Below are 23,389 nucleotides of genomic sequence, written 5' to 3' on the forward strand. Positions count from 1 at the left end.
TAGCGCTAGTCCCTGTTTCTGGAGGGGTGTTCTGCTTGTAGCGCTACAGCGCCCTCTTTAGAGCGCTGTAGCGCTGCACTGTTCACAGAGGGGAATTTTTGAGTTTTGATGATGGATTTTGACCTAGGGTTCGGGGCTTGTTTCCGCCACTTTGTTTTGGGGATTTGGGACTTCCCGGGGGCTCGGGATTGGTCCCGAGGCTAGGTATTCGGACTTGGGGTTCGGTGTTGACTTTGACCTATGTTTGTGCCTAGGTGTGCGCTAAGGCTCGGGTGGGATCGTGCTCAAGGAGTCAGGTGATCTAAGCTATTGATTGGAAAGGTAAGAAAACTATAACACCCGAGGTTAGGGCATGGCCCCAGATTGTATTATGTGCAAATGTTTAAACCTTAAATGAATCATGATGTGTGTGAAGGATTATTTCGAATGTACTATATGTGTGATTATGATGAAATGAGCGGCAAGGGCCGAGTACGGCGTAAGCCGGGGCGGCCGTGGGCCGAGTACGGCGTAAGCCGGGGCGGCCGTGGGCCGAAAGTAACACCTAGCACATGGGATGCTATAATCAGGGCGGGGCCCGGTGGATTCATGTGTTATGCTATAATCAGGGCGGGGCCCGGTGGATACATGTGTTTGCTTAGTCTAAATGGTTGACTTATTTATTTGTTGATTATCTGTTATGATAAAACTGTATACGTTGCATATGTTATGTTCTGCATGAGTTTTCTTGCTGGGCTTCGGCTCACGGGTGCTCTGTGTTGCAGGTAAGGGCAATGACTGAGTCAACCAACCATGAGTACGGAGAGCGTGAAGCGACGTGTACATGTTTGGTCTGCCCGACTGCTTTGGTTGGGGGTTTATTCGAAAATGGCTGTAATAATCTATGATTTTATGATTTCTCAACTGTAACCTTATTTCAAGATGTAATTAGTTTTCAAACCTTATTTTGGGATCCCAAATGTTTAATAATAGAAGTTTTAATGAAATGACGCATTTTCAAAGATTACAGCCTTAACTTTTAATTAGTCACACTTTTGTTTCAAAACCTCGGTTAGCGAGTCCATTGCACACTGTTTTGTCTTAAAAACTCACTTAGTAACGGCTCTAAGGAAGTAGGGCGTTACAACTTGGTATCAGAGCGAGCCAAGGTTTATTGGTTCTGGAGATCGACCGAACATGTACGCTCGCTGTCAGTGACAAGCTCGACTCAGGGTTGGTTGGTATGATTAATTGACATGTCTGAATATATGTTGAATGCCCTGTTTGCCTGCTTATTTATATGGAGCATGAGGAATGAGATGACATATGCATGAGATACTGATAGGGCCTGGCCCTTGATTGTTGCATGTTGAGATCAATGTGTGCTAAATAACATTATTATGCATGTGGATGAAAATTGGCATAATGGTTCGCATATTGAGCGTATGTGGTTAGTTTTCTGAATTAAATTCATATGTTATATCTGTTTATTAGCTTGTATGAAGCATGATGAGCATGGATATACTTAGTGATGTTAAATCTGGTAGCTAAATGTATATCATTGTGAATTTGAACTAGTATATGCTTGTGTGTGCATTATACCTGTGGATATTTGGACCTAGTGGTGGTTTGGTTCAGAGTAGGAACCACAGAGTTCAGGAGTTGGTCGGTTTTGACAGATGAACTCGAGTTGTCGGTTCCTAGAAGGGTTTGGGGACCTGATATTGTGTTGAAAAAGGGGTTTCTAGATGTAAGTTGGAGTTGAGATCTCCAGTTATCCCTGAGAGCAGCAGCAAAGGGTCACTAGTGTGTGAGTTAGCTGTGGAGTTTGTTAGTTGAGATGGGATAGAAGAACAGCGGATTCTCTGGGGAGATGGTTGAATTAGATGTTTTAACAGTAAGGTTACCGGTGATGGTTTACTGTGAGGTATGGACAGATAAGGGTACTATATGAAAGGCGTATAGGATGTTATCCTCTAGAGTTGAGGAAGGTACGAGCTGACAAGGAATTTATCAATAGATGAGCTGAGTTAATTCCACCCTTGGTTAAGAGGACGGGAGATCCTGATTAAAGGGTTATGTTAAATGTTGAGGTAGAGGGATGCCTGGAATTGGTACTCGGGCTGAGGTACTGGCTTATTGGGTTGGAAAGAACCTAGATGATGAACGGTTAGAAGAGATTTTAAAGACATGATTTGAACTGTGGAGACTGGTGGACTTATAAGTTTGGTTTGGACTGTTGGGGGTAACAACAGTGTAGATCGATGGGTGTGGTGATTTGGGTAATTCATTTCGGAAAGTTATACTGATGGATGTATCCTGAATTGATGGCGACCCATTTAAGGATTTGAGATCGGGAATAGTCTAAGGTATTTGGGCTGCGCTGAGGTATGAGGCTATCGTCTGTATGTGGATGGCGGAGAGGGCCATGATGTCGAGGAACTGATGGTTGATGATTAGAACATGAGTGCTAGAGCCGCAAGGGCAGTGCTTCCTTTGATGGAATTAGTAAAGATAGATTCGGGACAATCAAGTTAAAAGAACCCCGGAAAGGGTTGTGGCTTCTGGAATTGCCAAGAAAGGGGAGAGGTCTGGGTGAAAGGATGGTACTGTTATTTGATAGAACGCAGCAAGGTTGGATTCACGATTGTTGAGGTAGAAGGACCCCAGACAGTGCTTGGGCACCTAATTTGAGATTTGAAAGAAGCTTGATTGCAAAGGTGGTTGTCGAGCTGGTGACAGGAGCCAGGGAGGTTAGTTAGTATGCGCTTGGGGGAGAGGATGCCACCTGAGAGGAGGTCAGGTGAGGACATGACTTCTACGTAGAATGACTCGAGATGTTGGAATGGATTTCCATGGTGAGGGAACGGAGAACCAGAGTGCAGCGATACATTCAAAGTTCGAGGCTGAGTCCTCAAGGGTGAGTATTTAACTGACGAGCTTATGCTTTGGTCATGTAGCGAACTGGAAGGATTCGGTGTTGCGAATGCTCCGTGAGGGTGATGGACCTAGAGAGGTTGCCTCATTGGTGCCATTTGAGAGGCTGAGGACAGTGATACTTATTGAGAAGGAATTAGAAACTCTGGCGGATGGATTGTTGAGGATATCATCTGGAGTACGTAAAGGAGACATAACGGATCAGTGGGAAAATTACGTGGGTATGTAAAGAAAAGATTTAGGGGATACTTCAAGGTCAGACTACAGATAGGATTGGTATAAGGAATGTTGTAAAAGACGGTTTGGCCGACAGAAAGTCTATTGAAGCAATCGAAGGAATTTGATCTTGGATTAGCCAGAGTGTTATACTGCGGGGATTGCTAGTATCGTCGGGTTAGGACGAAAAGTACAATGTTGGATACAAGGTGGGACGATGTCCCCAAGAGTTGATCTACGACCTGGTTATTACCAGTTGGAAACCAAGGATAAAGACTTTTCGTGAATTGATTAGGTTGCACCGGGCAGGGTGTGAGGAATTGGTAACAAGGATTCTGGAACGATTCAAGCTGCAGCAGCACAGGTAAGTTCTTTAGACAGAGAATGCTTGAACGGTGTGGGCAAGTTCCCTTCAAGTTCACGAGCAGTACATATGGATTACTCCCAGACAGAAATGGTGAGCAAGTGACTATGCGAAAGACGTTTGTACCCAGAAGGCGAAGTCACAGGTAAGGTTCTACGGAGTGTTAGTTTGGATGTCGTCAGGAGTTCTCAGATTACGGCTGCAAGAAGAAAGGACAGGTAAGAGAAGAATTGATCTGAAGCCGCAAAGAAGCTAATGATGAGCGTCTGAAGAATTGAAAGCTTAACAAGATTGGTAAGCGCGTCATCTATTGCACAAGCATCTCCGAGGACAACTACATCAGAGATGATGAGAACATTAAAACTTGAGGTTAGACGGACTGAGTGTGTCGAATCAGAAAGAAATTCAGAAGACAAGGTAAGAATTGATTAATATCTGGGAATGCTGGAATGTGTGTGTGTTATGGCTAAGTTAAGAGTGGTGGCATAAAGGACTTGGTCTATGATGAGGTACTTGAGTGTTGGGTATTAGTAAGAAGGTTAACGTTGAGACCCAGATGCGGTGAAAAGTAGCAGACGGACGACCAGTGCTGGAAATCCTCGATTGAGCGAGGGGAGATATAATTGGAGGCGGAGCTCCTAGCTGTGAGGCGTGTTTCAGTCAGGGAATAACGCCATAGATTGTGATGGAGGATATAAGGCAACGACTGAGATCGGCATAATGTCAATAGGTAAGGGTTAGCTGGTGAGTGCCACTGAGCTATGGAATCCGAAGTGTTGGCTTGAGTTGAAGCAGGGAAGGACCCTATCATGGTGTTACAGTAGGGTACCAGGATCGAGTGAAGGATCCAGGCAGGATATGGTTTTGGGTGAGGATTCTGAATGACATCATTCCACCTCCTAGGGTACGTTGTACCGGGAGGGCTGAGCGGGTGACAGCGTTTAGGTGATGTGGTAGTGTATCATGGGGATAGACCACATTAGACCTTAAGTAAGGTATTTAGACATGAAGAGTTTTAACTCGGTTGTTTGAGTTAATGTTGATTGGGTCGAGTGAACTGGTTTCAGGATGGAGCGTCGAGGATGTCGAATTGAGACCCTTTAGTAGTTTAAATTTTGGAATGGGCCTAGAGGACGAAAAGAGCAGAGTAGGAATCTGGGATTACCAGTGGATTGCAAGTGGAATGGCAGTCTGAAAGTTTATCAGACATCAACTGAATCGAGCGCTGAGTATGCGAAAACTTGAGATTTTAAGGGAAACGTTATCCCTGACGAGTTAGTCGTGGTGGCAGTTATTGGTGTCTTGTTCATGTAACGCGGCATAGGGCTTGGTAAGAGGTGAAGGGTAGTGAATACTGCGGTTTGGCTTTAGTTCAGAGAGAAAGCCAAAGAGGTCGTTGAAACTTCTTAAGGCAGGGGTGTCTGCCTATTTGAAAGAATAAAGAGCTGGTAAATTGTTAAATGTTGAGGAAATAAAGTTCCGGAAGGAAAGAGTTGCGTCTCTGCGTAATAACAGACGAGGATCTGTAAGGTGTTCAGAGAAAGAAGGGAGAGTTCTAACTCCTATTTCAACATGAAATTCAGAAGTTGTACTAAGGGTTAGGCCGGCGGGGCCTACAAGCTGATCCCACCTAGTAGAGGTGATGACTTTTGAGTATCTCTGGAATCAAGAATAAGACAGTGAATTGGTCATTGTAACCTAGGCAGACCCTGGGCTTCGGCAGGGTTGCGGCGTAACGAGAGGCTATCGAGAGTATGGCTATTAGACAAGATCTTGTGGGGCAAAATTGTTACTCTTGTAAGAGTGTGGTTGAAAAGTAAAGTAAAGGCGGTGGACCTTGGAAGTATGATCAGAGTTGCGGGTTTACAGACTGATATGTTGGATAAATTTCGAGGACGAAATTTTTATGAGGAGGGGATAATTGTAACGACCCGAATTCGCTAATAAGGCTTAAGGGCCTTGATTAGCGTGCCAGGAGGGCATGATGGGATTTATGTGTGATTTTAATTATTTAAATGCATGGTTATGATTTAAAGCATGTTATATGACTATTTGTTTATCTGAGATGCATGACTATGTAAGTTAGTGTGCATGTAGGCCCGGATCGTGTTAGAAGGGCATAATTGTAATTTTGGCCATGATTGGGCGTAACTGTATTGATATGGGTTGATTGTTGAGGCCACAGTGGTATGTGGATGTATCTGTGCCTTGTGACTCGAGGCGATCCCAATGAGCAGGCTAGCAGAAAGTGTTGACAGGAATTTATACCCAGCTTGGGGCGAGCCTGGGGGTATGAGCAGGAATTCAGAGAATAGGTTGAGATTTATTTTGATGATGGGGAATATTTATTTGGTGGTTAATCGAGTGTTGGAAAGCAACGGGAAAATATTAGGGACACTTGAGGATTAGCGGGAATTTGGTAAAATGACTAAAACTGCCCTATTTGGACAAAAGGACTTAGAGTTAATAGGAAGGGCATTTTGGTCATTTGGCTTTTAAAGATAGGTTTTATGAGGCTTTACACTTAGTGGGATTTATAGAGAGTGTTGGCTGTGGAGAGAAAGAAAGAAAAGAAAGAAAAGGAAAGAAAGAGAAGAGGGAAAAACAGGTGGGTTTTCCAAAGGGTCGGTTTGTGCATTTTTGCACCATTCCACTCCATTTTTCTTGGGGCAAAGCTTAGTGGAGAGCAAGGATAGGCTGAGCATCAAGGATCTTGGGTTAGACTTGAAGATTTGGCAAGAACACATCAATGTTTGAGGTAAGTTTTAGAGATTTTCGGTTTTAAGGGTTTTGATGGTTTAAGCTGAGTTGATGGGAATTTTAGGGATTTCTGGGCAAGCTTTGAGGGAGAGAAAGCTAAGGAGGCTTAGGGTTGATTCAAGGTCGAAATTTGCAGCAATGGTATGATTTCTAAGACTTTATCTTTGTGGTTTGCATGAATTTCTGGTTTAGGGTTGTTCATGGTAGATTTTGAGATTTGGGATAAATGATCTTGGGATTTGAGGATTTGGGATGCTTGGGATGAATGGAGAGTGTTCATAAGCTTGATTTTGAGTTTGATAAAGATTTGGGGAAGTTTGGTTTGAGATTGGGTGAAAGAAATCGCAGAAATGCGATTTTGGGATTTCTGGGCTGCAACTAGCGCTACAGCGCTAGTCAGTGGGCGCTGTAGCGCTAGTCCCTGTTTCTGGAGGGGTGTTCTGCTTGTAGCGCTACAACGCCCTCTTTAGAGCGCTGTAGCGCTGCACTGTTCACAGAGGGGAATTTTTGAGTTTTGATGATGGATTTTGACCTAGGGTTCGGGGCTTGTTTCCGCCACTTTGTTTTGGGGATTTGGGACTTCCCGGGGGCTCGGGATTGGTCCCGAGGCTAGGTATTCGGACTTGGGGTTCGGTGTTGACTTTGACCTATGTTTGTGCCTAGGTGTGCGCTAAGGCTCGGGTGGGATCGTGCTCAAGGAGTCAGGTGATCTAAGCTATTGATTGGAAAGGTAAGAAAACTATAACACCCGAGGTTAGGGCATGGCCCCAGATTGTATTATGTGCAAATGTTTAAACCTTAAATGAATCATGATGTGTGTGAATGATTATTTCGAATGTACTATATGTGTGATTATGATGAAATGAGCGGCAAGGGCCGAGTACGGCGTAAGCCGGGGCGGCCGTGGGCCGAGTACGGCGTAAGCCGGGGCGGCCGTGGGCCGAAAGTAACACCTAGCACATGGGATGCTATAATCAGGGCGGGGCCCGGTGGATTCATGTGTTATGCTATAATCAGGGCGGGGCCCGGTGGATACATGTGTTTGCTTAGTCTAAATGGTTGACTTATTTATTTGTGGATTATCTGTTATGATAAAACTGTATACGTTGCATATGTTATGTTCTGCATGAGTTTTCTTGCTGGGCTTCGGCTCACGGGTGCTCTGTGTTGCAGGTAAGGGCAACGACTGAGTCAACCAACCATGAGTACAGAGAGCGTGAAGCGACGTGTACATGTTTGGTCTGCCCGACTGCTTTGGTTGGGGGTTTATTCGAAAATGGCTGTAATAATCTATGATTTTATGATTTCTCAACTGTAACCTTATTTCAAGATGTAATTAGTTTTCAAACCTTATTTTGGGATCCCAAATGTTTAATAATAGAAGTTTTAATGAAATGACGCATTTTCAAAGATTACAGCCTTAACTTTTAATTAGTCACACTTTTGTTTCAAAACCTCGGTTAGCGAGTCCATTGCACACTGTTTTGTCTTAAAAACTCACTTAGTAACGGCTCTAAGGAAGTAGGGCGTTACAATATTTGTAATCAAGTTTACATATCCAACTTTATCTAAATAAGTAGTAGGACGATGCCCATCATCAACCTCTTTAATACAGAAGTCTAAGAAAAAATTCAAACTCTCTGAATTCCATATTGCTTTACTTCTTGGTACGTCACTCTTGGTGCAAATATTATTTTCATTTTCCATCTAATAAAAGTGAAGTGAAATGATAAGTATAAAAAAAATACAAAAGTAAAATGATGTATCCATATACGCAACAACTCTTATCAATCACTACCATCTATGTAAAACTAAATAATTCAACTGAAGTTCAACATATCCAACTTCAAGACTATTCTTAAAGAATCCCTTGGGAGAAGATAAAACACACACATATGTACATTCATATACATGTAAAAGGTTACTATAAATCAACTTTTGAAGTGAGAAATCTCCTTTATATTATTTATTTCACTCAAAACAAAAAGATAGAAATCTAATCTAGTTTTTGTATTAAAAAAGCATATCTATCCTTTTTCACTCAGTATTGAATATTCAACTCTACATATGACTTTAATTCTCTCAGTGTTGAATATAACTCTATATACGACTTTAATTCGTGAGAGAGGAAAAAGGATTGTTTTTGTTGATGGAGATGGGCAAGGATGAGGTTGAACTTGAAAGCCTCATCATCATAATCATAGAGATGGTTATTGATTTGATTCAAATTAAATACCACGTCAAGCGTGTGTGCTTTAAGTTTTTTCTTTCTATATCTCTATATCTATGTGAATATGCCCAGCAGCATAGCATTGTAAGAAATTAACACGTTGGTCTTGTTTTCGTCTGTGTTTGGGTTTGGTTCATTCATCGATGTTTCTCCTTTGATTTGCGTATTTCTATATAGAATTATATATATTTTTATATAAACTTCTATTCCCATTGACCAAGTTGTTTTTGGCCTTCTCTCTTAATGAACAAGCAGTATTGTTTTGCCAAATTAATTAAGTTTTGCGATGTTCCTTTGTTTTTCTATTGATATGTTATTATGGCTATCTGTCTTTTATTGATATCTTCTATATAATATATTTCATACAAAATTTAAATATAACACTTACAGCAGTTCTATTTTTTGTTTTTCTATATTATATGCTAATTAAAATGTTATGCCCAAGGCGGTTAACACTGCGGTGATCATGATCAAGACTACCGCTGTCAAACTGCAGCAGATTATGAGGCCTCGACGACACTTGGAAGTAGTATTAACTGGTTCAGATACAAATTTCATGGTTGATTGAGGGTTTTGGGATTTGAGAAGGCTAAAAGTAGCTAACTCTATATATCCATTAGAAACAAAAAAAGGAAATGCATCAAAATAAACCATTAAACAAGTCCAACCCATATATATATACACACAAATATACTGGTATGAAGAAGATCGAATTACCCAGTATCACAGAAACAATAATCAAACCACTGTACAATATATATATATATAAAATGCCCTTTAATAAATCTGTGTTTAATATAGCATTAAAAAAAAAAGTTAGAGAAATACCTTGACTTGATTGTGCTGGAGTTTTTGACAGATAAGTGTAGTCCGTGAGGAAGAAGGAAGAAGAAATGGTGAGGCAAGGTGAAGAAGATTTAACGATTGAAAAAGAAGACCTAATAATTCTAATTTAAATGAGGGTATTTTGGTCCAAAAAAAATATCATTAAACCACAATTTCAGCTTCCCGTATAAGCTAAAATCTCAAAGTTGGTGTGGGCCAACTTTGATAAAAAGCTATAATTTTAACCTAAATTCCTAAAAAAGCTATTTTTTTTATTTTACCAAACACTTTTTAGTCAATAAATTTTTAAAAAAATGCTTTGGGCTTTTCAAAAAGCCATTCCAAACGGGCCTTTTGTCATTCTCCCTTCCCTCACACTCTCCCGAGGACAAGAAGCTAGATGTTTGTCCCCATGTATAGTATTTGATGTTGTATTTTATTGAACTCATTTGTACTGATTTTATTTTTTGTCATTGAAGGGTTATGATGATATTCCAAAAGAGATCCTCGTCCTGAAGCAAAGAAGGTTATCATTGGCTTTTATTTGGATTTCATTGTATCATATTTTTATATTAGTATTTGATGGATTGCATATAACTACCGAAACTTTTCTCTTCATCTCATTCTATAGTTTTTATGTTGATATTCATTTTGTTATAGAACGTATGTGTCTTTCTTGACTAGTGTATAGTTAATTTCTATAATTATATCTTCTATTATCCTTATACTTTTCACAAAGCCTATCAAATCCCTTAATAATTTGTTTAATATGATGCAATTCATTATTGTATTTACAACGCACAAATATTTATTTTAATTAATATATTTTATCAAAAAATAACCGTTAATGAGAAGAAGAAAAAAAACAATAATAAAGCAATAGACTACATTTTTATTCTTATATAAGTAAACATATGTGTCATGGTCAAAAACATTGATAGGAAGGTAAACAATAATAGTTGAATGGATCACCTTGCACCGAGATGGGTTGCTCCACACACATTAAACACACTATCTTAATATATATTTTTAATATAATTTATAATGTGGTGTTAGATTTTTTTTCTATTTTTTATTTATTGTTTATTGTGTTTGAAATTATTTAAAGCAATTTAGGAACATAAATTAATAATATATATTTTTTGAAAAGATATATATGTGTAACAAATTTCAATATAATATATATGGATTAATAATGCGTTCATTTAGTAAAATTTTTGTTTTTGAATTTTTTAAACACAAAAATGGAAATATTATTTTATTTTTTAAAAATAAAAAATATATTTGGTAATTATTTTTGTTTTTTGTTTTTAAAACAAAAAATAATAAGCGCATTTAATAACTTTTATTTTTATTTTTTGTTTAACAATATGATGTGTTGATTTGAAGAAGAAAAGAAAAAAAAAATGAAAAATTGAAGACTATTTAAAAAAAATTGAAAGTGAAAAAGTTCTATTTTAATTAAAATTAAAAAAATTAAAAAATAAAAATAGAGTTATCAAACACATTTTATGTTTAATTGTCAAATTTTTAGTTAATTAAATAAAAAATTATTTTTTTTAAGTGTTACCAAACAACACCAATACTTTTGTTGTGTTTAGAATTAATTATAATATATATAAATATCTTATATATTTTTTTCATTTTTTTTTGTATAATAATAAAACTAAAATCGTCTCCTCAAATTAATAAATGGTTAGTTGGAAGATCAATTTTTTATTAATTATAATTTTTATCACTTTTTAGAATAATAATAAATTATAAGAACATGTTTGTTGGTTAAAATTATTAAAATAGTTAAAAATTAGTTAAATTAACGTGTTTAATGATAAATTTGTTATTTGATATAAAAAAAAATGATACATTTGATAGCATATATTATGATCTAAATAAATATATAACATATATTTTTTTTTTTTAAAAACTGAATTTATTCTATCACATATTACACGATTATTAAACATACTATAAGACTTACTACTCATTCTTTCTCTTTAGTTGTCATTCTAAAATACAATGTTATATATGAATATTTGTATATTTATATAGTATTGTGGTATCTTAACATTTCTACAATATCTTAACAACATTTATAATTTGAATTCTAATTTAATTATGATAATTATTTAATTAAATTATAAATATAATATTATTAATAATAAATATTTATTCAAATTATTTTCTGACCCCATTTTTGTATTTTCCTCTAAGCTATGTCTAGCTTTTCTGTTTTTCATTCTTTTTTATATAAAAAAATTTACCATTTTGAATATTTGGTCTTTTTCTCTAAGCTTTTCAGACTGTTTTGTTTTTCATTCTTTTTTTATATAAATTTTTTACCATTTTGAATATTTGGTATTATTTATGTTCTCATTTTTTATTATACTTTTCTAATTTATGGTTATTAAATAATTGAGAGAAAAATTCTATTTATTATCTCTTTTTTATTTCAATAATAATTATAATAGATGCCAATTAAATATATCTATATCTAAACATAATAAATAAATATTCTTTCTATTAATTTTTTTAACATTTTGACAAAATAAGGAGTGCAAAAGTTAATCTTTAATAATAAATGTTTCAAACGGGTAATCGACCTGTTATTCAAATAATCTATCTATATATTTTTATTTTTAACATTTTGACAAAATACGAGGTTTATAAGTTAATTTTTTTAAAATAAAAAGTTCAAACGGGTAATCGGCTAACATACAAGGTTCAACATAAATTATATAAAAAAATATATAAAAATTACTTTTTATAAAATATTATTAAGCTTTTGAATAAATACATGGTTCAAAGGTTAATTTTTAAAAATAAAGAGTCAAAATAGGTAATTGGCTAAAATACAATGTTCAAATAATCGATTTATCCATTCCTATATTTAACATTTTGATTAAACACGAGGTCTAAAAGTTAATTTTTAAAAATAAAGGATTCAAGCGGGTAATCGGTCAAAAGAAGTCTTACATAAAACATAAATTTTTTATACATAATGTATACTTTTTATAAAAAAAAGAAAATCACGCAAAGCGTAATAATGATAATAAAAAAATAAATAAATAAAAGCACACGTACAACAACATTTTTTAACTTTATTTTCGGCACTTTAATTATTCAGAATTTTTTAAAATCCTGCAAGATGTTTGCTATACAATGAACATACTTATGAAAAAATTGTGGTCAAGACGCCCTCACGTTTTCATATAAAGAGTATGTTGTACAAGTAGAGTGAAAATGAATCTTTGCTATACAATCTCCCAAAAAATATTTTAAAATATGTATGTTTTTTAATAATTACAAAAAACTCTGCGAAACGCGGTTATGTTTTCTAGTTAACATAATAATTAAAAACAAAAAATATATATACTTACTTTTAGGGTCGGCACTAATTTTATAGGTACCCAATAAAAAATGTGATATTGTGATAAAATATTCCATATAAAATGGTATTTTAAAAAATTTAGGGCCTTTTCATATATAAAAAATGGAGATTTACAAATATACAGTAAACTACAAAAAAAAGTTCTAAATATACGGTAACTACAATTAATTACATTTTTACAGTGGAATCACTCCTGCCCATTATACATTAAAGCCCACCCCAAATTACACTAAATACACGGTAAATATCTTCCCAAATCTATATTTCTGAGAATAATAAACACAAACCCACAACAACTACAAGATGAAGCTGCGCCTGAGATTAATCCAACGAAGGCTGCTAAAAAACTAAAAGCTCAGAGTTTACAGCAACTAACGGTCGTTCAAAAAAAGCATGCCTGCAATTCCCAAGCTACACCAAAGTTCTTCACCTGAAACAAATTGTTATGATATTGTAACCATCATTTATGTAATGCCTCGAATTTCCTAATAAGTTTTAAGACCTTGATTAGGAGGCCGGGAGGACCATAATTGATTTATTGTGTTAATAAATTATAATATACATGTTTAGGTGTATTAAATATGCATGTGAACTCATTTCTAAGTAATTGAGTGACTTTAATATTTTGGCCATTTCGGGCATATTTGGCATATATGTGGTATGTGTGTGGTGCTTTATTATTATTTGGTTATGCCAGGGTTACCCAGCACGAGACGATCCTAGGAGGTAAGCTAGTGGGAAAGTCACAACGAGATTTATTCTTGACTCGGAGTGAGTCAATGGGTATTTAGAGCATTACCAGGTTATTAGGTAATGGGAATAAATATTTGGTGATAAATTGGGAGTTAGTAAGATCAGGGGGAAATTCTTGAGGTTTTGACTATTTTGTCCCCGGGAGTGTTTTCGGGACCCCGAGTATTAGGATTTGGTTGAGGCTACTTAAGCTTGAAGTAATCTTTTAAAAGAGTAAAAGAACGTTTTGTACGCTCTCTCTCCCTCAAAGTTCCATTTTTGTCTCTCGATCGCATTTTTGAAGATAACTTGAGTTCTAGGAGTCGGAATCAAGCGATGATTGAGGCATAGCGATCCTAGGAAAGATTAGAAGCTTATTAGTTGAAGTATTTAGTTGGAATCAACTCAATTGGAGGTAATTCAAGTTTTAAGTTTTAAGTTTTTAAGCTCGAATTGGACTTTGTGTTTTGCTGAGTTTTTGTTAGATTTGAAGCTTGGGTTTTATGGGTTTTGGATCATGGGGATGTTTGGGAACTTTGATTTTTGGATTTGGAGGTGTTTAGGTATGTTTTTAGGAGGTTTTAAAAGGTTAAAATCAGGGTTATGGCTTGTTCTGGGTGGGAGGCCGCGACCCTAGTTCGAAGAAGTAGGTGGAGGCACTTTGGCCTTACTGAGCGTTGCGGCCCTGTGTGAGGGGCGTCGTGGCCCTTGCTCCTGGGATGGCTGGGGGTCGCGGCTCAAGGTGCTAGGGCCGCAGCTCAGGCAGGGTGTTGAGGCCGTTTGGGTGTTTTGACCTCGGGAACTTGGTTTTAGGGCTTGGGATCATTCCTACTACCTGGATTGGTGGGGTTTGATGTCTTGGAGGCTAGGTTTTGGTTCCGGGATTGGTTTTAGAACTTGAACTCATTGGATCACCATTTGTGGTTGTGACTAGGTTATCACTAGAGACTTGTAATCGGGATCGTGCTTGTGGCTCATTTATTGGTAACCTGTGCGTGGCCAAAGGTAAGAAAACTGCACCCTGTGCATATATGACATGCATGGTTATTCTTGATGCATGTTGGATGTTTAAATGTGGCATGCATAGTTATTGTTGAGGCATGTCAAATGATTAAATGTGATGCATGTGTTGCACAAGAAACATGTGATCGGGCATGCTGTGAATATTGAATATGAAATCGTTCAGAGCTTGAGCCTCTGTGTTTATGCATGGTCCTAATTATGCTAGCAATTGTTAAGTAAGCATACTGAATGCCCTGTATTAGGATATTTTACATATTATATATGTTTGGTAGCATTGCTTACTTGTGTATGGCACTGACTAGTCAGGGACGGCACTGGTCGCGCATCACTGACCTAAGAGCCGAAAACGGCATAAGCATCGTGAACGCAGGGCCGATAAAAAGATTAGATCTAATCGATATCAGCATTGAATGACTCTGGGAGCATTGATGCTGGACCGACCTTAAGGTCGATGAACATCAAAAGCGCTTGACTAGTCTAGGCTAGTTACTCAAAGCCAGGGCCAAAGGCCTAGGTGACTGCTTGTCACATGGCTAGGGAGCGGAATCCCATGGTTATGACTCTATGGTCATAAGGTAGGTTATGTTGGTGACTAGTCATCATGCACCTATCATGTTTAAGCTAGTGAAAGGTTCACTTATTTGTAAAGCCCCGGTGACCCTATCGTCACATAGCTATTAGGAAGGGAACCCACCTTAGTAAATATTACAACTGTCACTCTTCTATGCAGGGCTATAAGCCCGGTATGGTTACCGGAACCACCAGTGTTATCACTTATCTGATTGAGATTGACTTGATAGTCATCCATTCAGGAGGGCAGGATTCTCTATCCTGGATACCCATCATTTCGTGAATTTTTTTGCCTGCTTGAATAGGGTTATATTTGCTAGGCGTGTGCCTTATGATTTGATGTCATTATATGACTGTTCATGAGCACATTGAGTTTTCTTGCTGGGCTTCGGCTCACGGGTGCTATGTGGTGCAGGTAAAGGCAAAAAAAAGCTGGACCATCCTTGAGTTGGAGAGCTTAGGTGACGATGTGTACATATGCAGCTGCTCGACCGCCACAGTCGAGGTTTGAAGGAGAGGAACTAGGGTTAAACCCTATTTTTCCGCCTAGATCGGCTAGTTGTAAATATTTTCTTGTAATAGACCTCTAAATTATATTTTTGGGATCCTAATGTATATAATAAACGTTCTAATGAAACATTATATTTTAACCAAAATTTTTAATCCCTAAACCGCTAATCATACTTAGTTACACGATTTTAGCCAAATGACTCGATTAGCGAGTTTAGCACTGTTTACAAGGCACACCGTAACGGTCCCTGGATTTTAGGGCGTTACAATTTACATCATTGGTCTTGTGCTGGGTTTTATCAATATTTTTCTATACTTGTCTTGCTTCGGTTTAATTGTACAGATAGAGACACATAAAACAACTATAAAATATAAAAAGTGTTTATGCTCATAAATATTGGTGACAACTTTCCTTTGTTAATTATATAATTTTTAAAAAATAAAATTTTGCCATTGTTAAAATGTAACTAAATTTTATATTGAACAAATATGTTAAGATTTGAAGTACTGTGACTAGAAACACATTAACAAACTTGTAATTGATCGTTACAAATTCATAATAGGTATTAACAAACTTGAAACAGATCATTACAGAACAACAAAATTATTAACAGATTTGTTAAGAGTTAATATACTGTAACTACAAAAATGTATAAAACATATTAACAAATTTGTAACAAATCTTTACAAAACCAGAATATGTTTGTAACATATTGTTACGAAACCGTAATATAGATTAAAAAAGAGTTGTAATGTATAAATTTATCTCTTACATCGAAAAAAATATAATCAAACTACCGTACCAACTAGCAACATTTTACAAACAATTATAGAATCAAAGCAAGCCATGAAATATCACAATCAAAGCAAGCTAACTCGTAGAAACACAATCACTAAGTCGCATAAGGTATCACAACGCCCCAACATCAAAACAGAGTATCTCCTTTGCTAGCCCCAACTAGAAAGCTGCATATATCAACAACACACATATATAGCATATCGTTACAGGGGAATGAATATATTCTAAAACATAATATCAAATACCAAAAAAGAAATGAAAGCAAACTTGTCATTATCAAAAAAACATACTTTACAAATATGTAACAGGTCGCTACAGAAATAATATATTTAAACAAAAAATCCACAAAGACTAAACATATCAAATTGAAGCGAAGATTAGAACATGATGCACCAACAAACCATAAAAAATATTAGTTATACTCAATGAGAATTGAACCCCAAATAATCGAAAATAAAAATGAAAATCAAGAGAAGGAATCTTGAAACCCAAATAATTAAGCTCAAACCAATGAAAATGGCACCATGGAGGAGTACAAATGGTTAGATCACTGAGAAAAATGGCGAGAACTGACTGAGAAAATGGAGAAGATAAAGAGAATGAGAGAGAAAAGTAGAGAGATAACATAGGGAAAGAGAAGAAGGGAGAAGTTTCTACACACATTATACTGCACTTTCTTCTTTTACTTTAAATAAACGTATATTTGAAATAATTTACCGTATATTTAGATTTTTTTTTTTTGTTTTATGGTGTATTCCATAATTAGTCCTATATAAAAAAAAAAGAGCTATCTTAACTTGCGAGCCCTACATACTATTGGTGTTGGGAGGCAGGGATGGTGACTACAAGGTGCACTCAAGCGATGATAGCATGAGATAGTCGAGGCGCTGCAAAATTATAATTAAAAAAAATCTCAAATCCATTTTTTTAACAAAAAAAAGTTTTTAAAAATTCCTTACCTCTTGGGAAAATCAGAGCAGGCAGCGCACGGGGGAGAAGACGAAACGACACCACATGCGATGTGGGAAAGAGCTTGGTCTATTGATGGAGGAGAGACGCCAATCGAAAGGAAGGACAGTAGTCCAAGATCTCTATTTCTCTCAAAGGAAGAAGAAGGCTGCTATGAGGGTAATATCCCCAAAACTATAACGACGACAATAGGTAGCCAATGTTGTCGCTAATAATTTAACACACCATTTTAATTAAGCTAAAATATTTTGACTTATAAAGTATCTGAAAATTAATGTTTTTGTGGTTCATTATCTAGCATTTATTTCCCTACAAAAAATTTTGCAAGTCTATAGCCACGATATTGCTAAAGAATAATTTTAAAAGAAAATTAGTACTTAATTTTGGTGTTATGCATTACCTCCAAAATTTTAAGACACCTATAGGTTAATAAATAAATAAATTAGCTTTCGTGAGAGCTTTTACACCAAACTTTTTTTTTTAATAATTTTTTCATTTTATGAGTTTTATAGCGGCGATATGTTGTCAAAGTAGACAAATTTTTCTCTAGTGTCATTGTGGACCTTGGGTTTGTGTTTGAGTTAATTTGTGGATTTTAGATTTCTGGAGTTGAATGAGGATAGAGATGTTGAATGAGAAGGACTGAAAGATAAGAAGATAATGAATATTTGGATTGTGGAAAAAAATTATAAATTTTTTTTTTTTAAATTTGTGTGACTTTTTTTTAAGGAAAATTTGTGTGATTTAAGAAAGATTGTTTGATTTATTTAATTTACTTTAACCTTAATTGTAAAACATTTTCAGACATTAAAAAGTTCCAAATATTTAGTTAAAAAGTATATGTGCAATGTTTAATAAAAGAGAGTAGTGACTTTTATTTTACATGCACAGTTTTGAAGAATTAACAAAGTTTGGTAAGAGAAAAGAATATGTAAAGCAAATCTAAGGCGTCAGATGAATAATACATTACTGAAAGAAAAAAAAATATACAAAAGACAGAGATATTCCCTTATACTATACCATATGGTGGGAATAGGGTTAGCTAAGATATACTGATATAATTTAAAAAGAGAAACATAAGAAGATGTAACAGCGTACATATATCTCATCATCATCGTCGTCGTGAAATTAAAAGTCCACTACAGAAGTGGACCACGCTGACCCCACCTCTAATCCTCCACTAAAGATTTTTTATTTTTATTTTTTATTTTTTATTTTTTATTTTGGCAACTTTACCCCTGAAAATAACAGAAAAAATCACTGGTGTGATACGATAGGGGTCACCGGGTGGGTGGGATCGTAGATGAAAGAACTCTCCAAAACTCAGAAGCTTGCTCTTTTCAGTGAAGTCAAAGTAATGGCAGCCCCCAACGGTGAAGTTCCTACTTCGACATCGAAAGAGTCGTAACGAAGAAATAACTCAACCACGAACAGCCTCGCGAACATCACCACGAAGTCCTTCCCAGCACACTGCTTGTTGTCCACCGAGGGAGACTCTGTTTCGGGCCCGTTTGACCAGAGCACGTACTTTAAAAGCTTCTCGCCCTCGCCCACGAACCGATCCGGAACGAACTCCTCGGGTCGGTCGAATATCTTCGGGTCTTTGGTCGCAAACGGTTGGAACCCGAATAACATTTCTCCTTCTTTGACCTCAAAAGCAGCGTCGTGGCTCTCGATCACCAGATCCTTCTTGGCTTTTCCGTACTGCAACGGGACTGGTGGTTCGATTCGGAATGATTCGTACACGACGGACTTCATCAAGGGCATCTGTTCCATGGCAGCCATCGTAACTTTCCCTCCGTTGGATTTGACAGCGTCTCTGATCTCTTTGGCCAATTGGGTGTGGAGTTTGATCCCGGATCGTCCGATCGACTTGAGCATATTGGGGAAGAGGATCTTCATTCCGCCAAAGGTATTAAAGCACGTGGCGAATATCAAATTATGACATGCTTCTTCTCTCGAGATTTCCATTTTCTCGGCTTCGTCAAGGACGTAACTCCCTGCTTCGTAGAAGTAATCGTAGAGTCTCTGGTAATCGGATTTCACCAAGAATGATGGGAGTCGGAAGCTGTGGATCGCCAGTTCTTCAATCAGTTTGGGAAGACCCAAAACGAGAATGGGGTGAAGATTGAACACCACCCATTTCTGGATCAACTTTGGACCGTCGGATCCGAGTTTAGTATCGGCCGGGTTAACCCCGTACAGAGCCCGACCCAAAAACTTAAACGCGGCCTGATCGTTGGCGTCGCCGAAGTTGGTCTTCCCTTTAGCGGCAAGATCACTTTCTAAGGTCTCGAAAAGCTCCGTGTAAGTGGAATGGAACTCTGGAATCACCATGTCGCGACGAGCCTTGAGCATGAAGAAGAGAAGGCTCTTAAGCTTGGCGTGTTTGGGCTCCGACGGGTCCAGATACGATAGGATTCTGTAACCGCCCGTGAGTTCAGTGGAGGGCATATACGTTCCTGTGAAAAGGTCCTTCTTTTCAACCTTGCTGACGTCAAACAGAACCGGAAAACTCTTTCCGTCGAGTAAGACGACGACACGAGGGTTGGAAGCGATAAATGGACCTGGAGGCATATTGGTTCTGAAAACCGTTGACTGGTATTTCTGGACCCGCGATTTGAAGAACTCGTTTCTTCCTTGATTATAAAAAAAGTCCAACCGATCAAAAATTGGACCAATAAAAGGGAGACCATAGTTTCCTGGGATTTTTCTAGTGGGAAGTTTGTTGGAAGCGGTGGCCGGAACTTTGGGCGGTTGAACGGGAACAGAAGGTTTCTCGGAAACGGAGGCAGAGATTGGAAGAACAACGAGACGTCGGCGGTTAGAACTGTTACTATGTTTTCTGGATAATCCAAACTGCGGTTGTAAAGAAGGGAAAGCAAGAGAAGTGGATGCCATTTGTGAGTGTTTAAGAGCTCTAAGTCGGCGACGGTGACGAGCTTTATTTATTTATTTTATTGAGGAAGAAGGATGAAGGGTATGTGAGGAAAAATAGAGTGAAGTAAAAATAGGAATGAGGATTTTTTTTTATTTTATCAATAAAGAAAATTATTGAGTTGATAAGAAGGGTTGAGAGTCTCAACCTTGATTGCTATATTTATAATAGTGCACCAGCAAAAAAGGACTTTTTTTAGTAGTTGATCATTATTAGTGATATTTCCTCCGAAAATACTTTTAAATCAGATATTATATTTTTTTTTTAACATTATGTTTTGTCTCATTATTTGTTTGGACTCTATATTTTGACAAATTACTTTTTGGATTCTATGTTTTGTAAAATGGTTAAAATAGAACTCTAAACTCAATTTTGATAAAGAAAAAATTGAATATAACAACACAGTTTTTAAGCAGAATGATTTTATTTTTATTCTGAATTGTTAGTTTGGTAAATTATTTGTAATTTTAGTTGAGAAAACATTGACTAAAATCGGGTTTAGGGTTCTATTTTAACTATTTTACAAAACATAGGGTCCAAAAAATAATTTGTCAAAACACATAGTCCAAACAAATAATAAAAAAAATCACAAAGTCCAAAAATATATAAATCCTTTAAATTATTGTTTGTGACACCTAAGTTTCTAAGTCATTTTTTCCTTGTAGCAAAAGTATATTCCATTTATATTTTGGTGCAGCTTAGTATATCTATTTGTTTCGTCATTAAATCTGCTATTATTGCATCAAATTTACTTATAAATTTAGTACTTTCGATGCAAATATCTTTTAAATTTAGTACTTTCATCACAAATATTTTTTAATAAAGTATTTTTGCAACAAATATTTTTTAATAAAGTATTTTTGCAACAAATATAATTAAATTATGTATTTTCGCCTACGTTTAATAATTAAACTTAAAATGATAAAAATTGACTATTATACTTAATTATCCGCAAACAAAATGTACTTTTGCAGCTAAAAATATAATTTGGATAGGTACTTTCTGGTAAAATATCCCTTCTTGTTATTATAATGAAAAAGGATCGTGGAAGGTGTGCTTTAATTTTAGTTTTATGAGATTTTAATTTTGCATGTTGTCGGCTGCCTTGGACGGAAGCATAATTTTTGTTTTGCAGTAATTTATTTGTTTTTAGGAAAATAAACAAAAATAATTTCTTTTAAAGAAAAAATAGAAACAATTGCAAATAATGGTCGGCTGTTCAAATTCTAAACCACGTTCTTCAAATTTGTAATAAAATGATGACTTTGAATATTCATATAATGAGAGACACGAGGACAGGAGGATACTTTTCTGCTGAGACTTTTATTATTATTTTTTATGTCTTGTAGTTGGCTTCTGATTTTCTTAATCAGAAAATTCAAATTTAGGAAAACAAATCCGATTAAAAATGTTCTCTAAAATAAATAAATAATCCGACCAAACATATTTTTCGTTTTGAAAAGTTTATCATTTTTTAAATAATATTTAGAATGGTGGACCTATTAGCCTATTACTTATTTGGAGTGTGGCATAAGAAAGTGCCAAAGAATTATTAAAACATTTGGTTGATTTTTTTAAGAGCTCTCGATGGTTTCTTTATCATGTTCCTCAAAAATATATATTATTTAAATATTTTATTTTTTAAAAAAATATTAATTTTAAATATAAAGAGATAAGAAAAAGAAAAAAAAAAAGAAGATGCAACACCATATATATATATATATATATATATATGGGCAATTCTTCCATCCCTCAGTTTGTTTTGAAGGACTTAGTCCTGTGTTGATTTTGAGCCTTTGGATTTATTGTTTTAGAAAATTGATGGTCAGATTTAGTTGCTGAGTTTATTGGGTGTCAAAGTACCGTTATGCCCTTAGTCACCCCTTAGTAACCGGTCACCTTTTTTTTTGTTTGATTCGTGTCTTCGCCCGTTTAGGCCATTCTTCTCCATTCAAAAGGAAAAGTTCATCCAAACCCAAACAATAACTGTTTGGAAGGAAAATTCCCTCCCATTTAGTCCATTTTTCTCCCTGATGAATTCGGGGTAGATTTTTTTGTTTGGAGTAGTGGGGATTTCGATTGAGCTTGATAATTTTTTCCGGCGTGGTTTGGAGGTGTTTGATTCTACATGCGATGTTGTTTGCCGTGAGTTTGAAGGACCGAGTGCCCACTTTTCTGACGTAAAGCATAAATCCCTGCATCTTTGTGTCGAGTTCTTCGGGTAAGTTCTTATAGCACATTTACTCAATATGTTTTGGGCATTAGCTATTTAGGCAACAAATTTTGTTTGGCTTCATTTTTTTTTTAATGGTGCACTCGAGTATTCAGTGCCCAATCATATATAATGGTGACCACCTCATGTTTGAATTTTTGTTTGAGAGAAATTATAATAGCAATTCCGTCAAAATGGAAGTCAAAATACATGAAAAAAAACGTCAAAATGGAAGTCAATTCTGTCTCCATTCTTATTTTTCTCAGGTACTGTGCTCCCAAAGGTCCTCCCACGTAATACCACTCACAACTCACGTGACCATGACGTGCTGAAACGCAAATTCTAATTCTCCCCACGTAATACGTGACTGCTTCCTTATGTTTCTAATAATAGCATACTTTATGTAATTTTGACTGATGTGCAACCCTATTTTTGATAAGTGACAGTGCATTAACTACTCCACCATTTACAAGAAGACCTCACCTTACACTTACTTGATCCACTCCTCCATGCTTGTGTTTTCTATATGTATATATATGTGTGTATGGATCATGTTGACCTCAATTCAATCTCCACCACCCTACATGTATACTTGTCTATCCTCTTTTTCTCTCTAAAATGGACTCCACACCTTTCCCAATGAATAACATTGTTAACTTCCCGTCGTTTGATGACAATCATCTTGAGCAAATGTAATACATTAACCGAATTGTGCATGACAACGTCAGGCTGGCCACCGAGCGGAACGAATGGGAGAGGAGATACAATGTGTCCAACATCCAGAACACTCTCCTTAAGTCTGACCTACAGTCCATCAAGATGGTGGTATTAGAGCTGAAAGAGAAGTCGGTTGCAACAAAGATGGCCTGGAGAAAGGAAATGGAAGTTGTGGCAGCCGCGATCGATGAACTCCGGAGTGGCTATATCAACATGTACC

The 23,389-nt window shown here is 36.4% G+C and overlaps 1 protein-coding gene across 1 annotated transcript; it reads right to left on the minus strand.

Annotated features, from left to right (window-relative positions):
* Positions 1-18,234: 18,234 nt before the first annotated feature.
* On the minus strand, positions 18,235-20,406 carry LOC133804708 (allene oxide synthase 1, chloroplastic-like). The gene has a single exon (XM_062242851.1). It carries the CDS (start codon positions 20,201-20,203, stop codon positions 18,626-18,628), a length of 1,578 nt encoding a protein of 525 aa, XP_062098835.1. The 5' UTR covers positions 20,204-20,406; the 3' UTR covers positions 18,235-18,625.
* Between the last annotated feature and the right edge of the window lie 2,983 nt (positions 20,407-23,389).

This window comes from Humulus lupulus, chromosome X (assembly GCF_963169125.1).
Source record: "Humulus lupulus chromosome X, drHumLupu1.1, whole genome shotgun sequence".
NCBI classification, from domain to species: Eukaryota; Viridiplantae; Streptophyta; class Magnoliopsida; order Rosales; family Cannabaceae; genus Humulus; species Humulus lupulus.

Bases quoted from the DNA above. Each gene is read 5' to 3' on its own strand.
- LOC133804708 (XM_062242851.1), bottom strand. From the start codon at position 20,203: ATGGCATCCACTTCTCTTGCTTTCCCTTCTTTACAACCGCAGTTTGGA.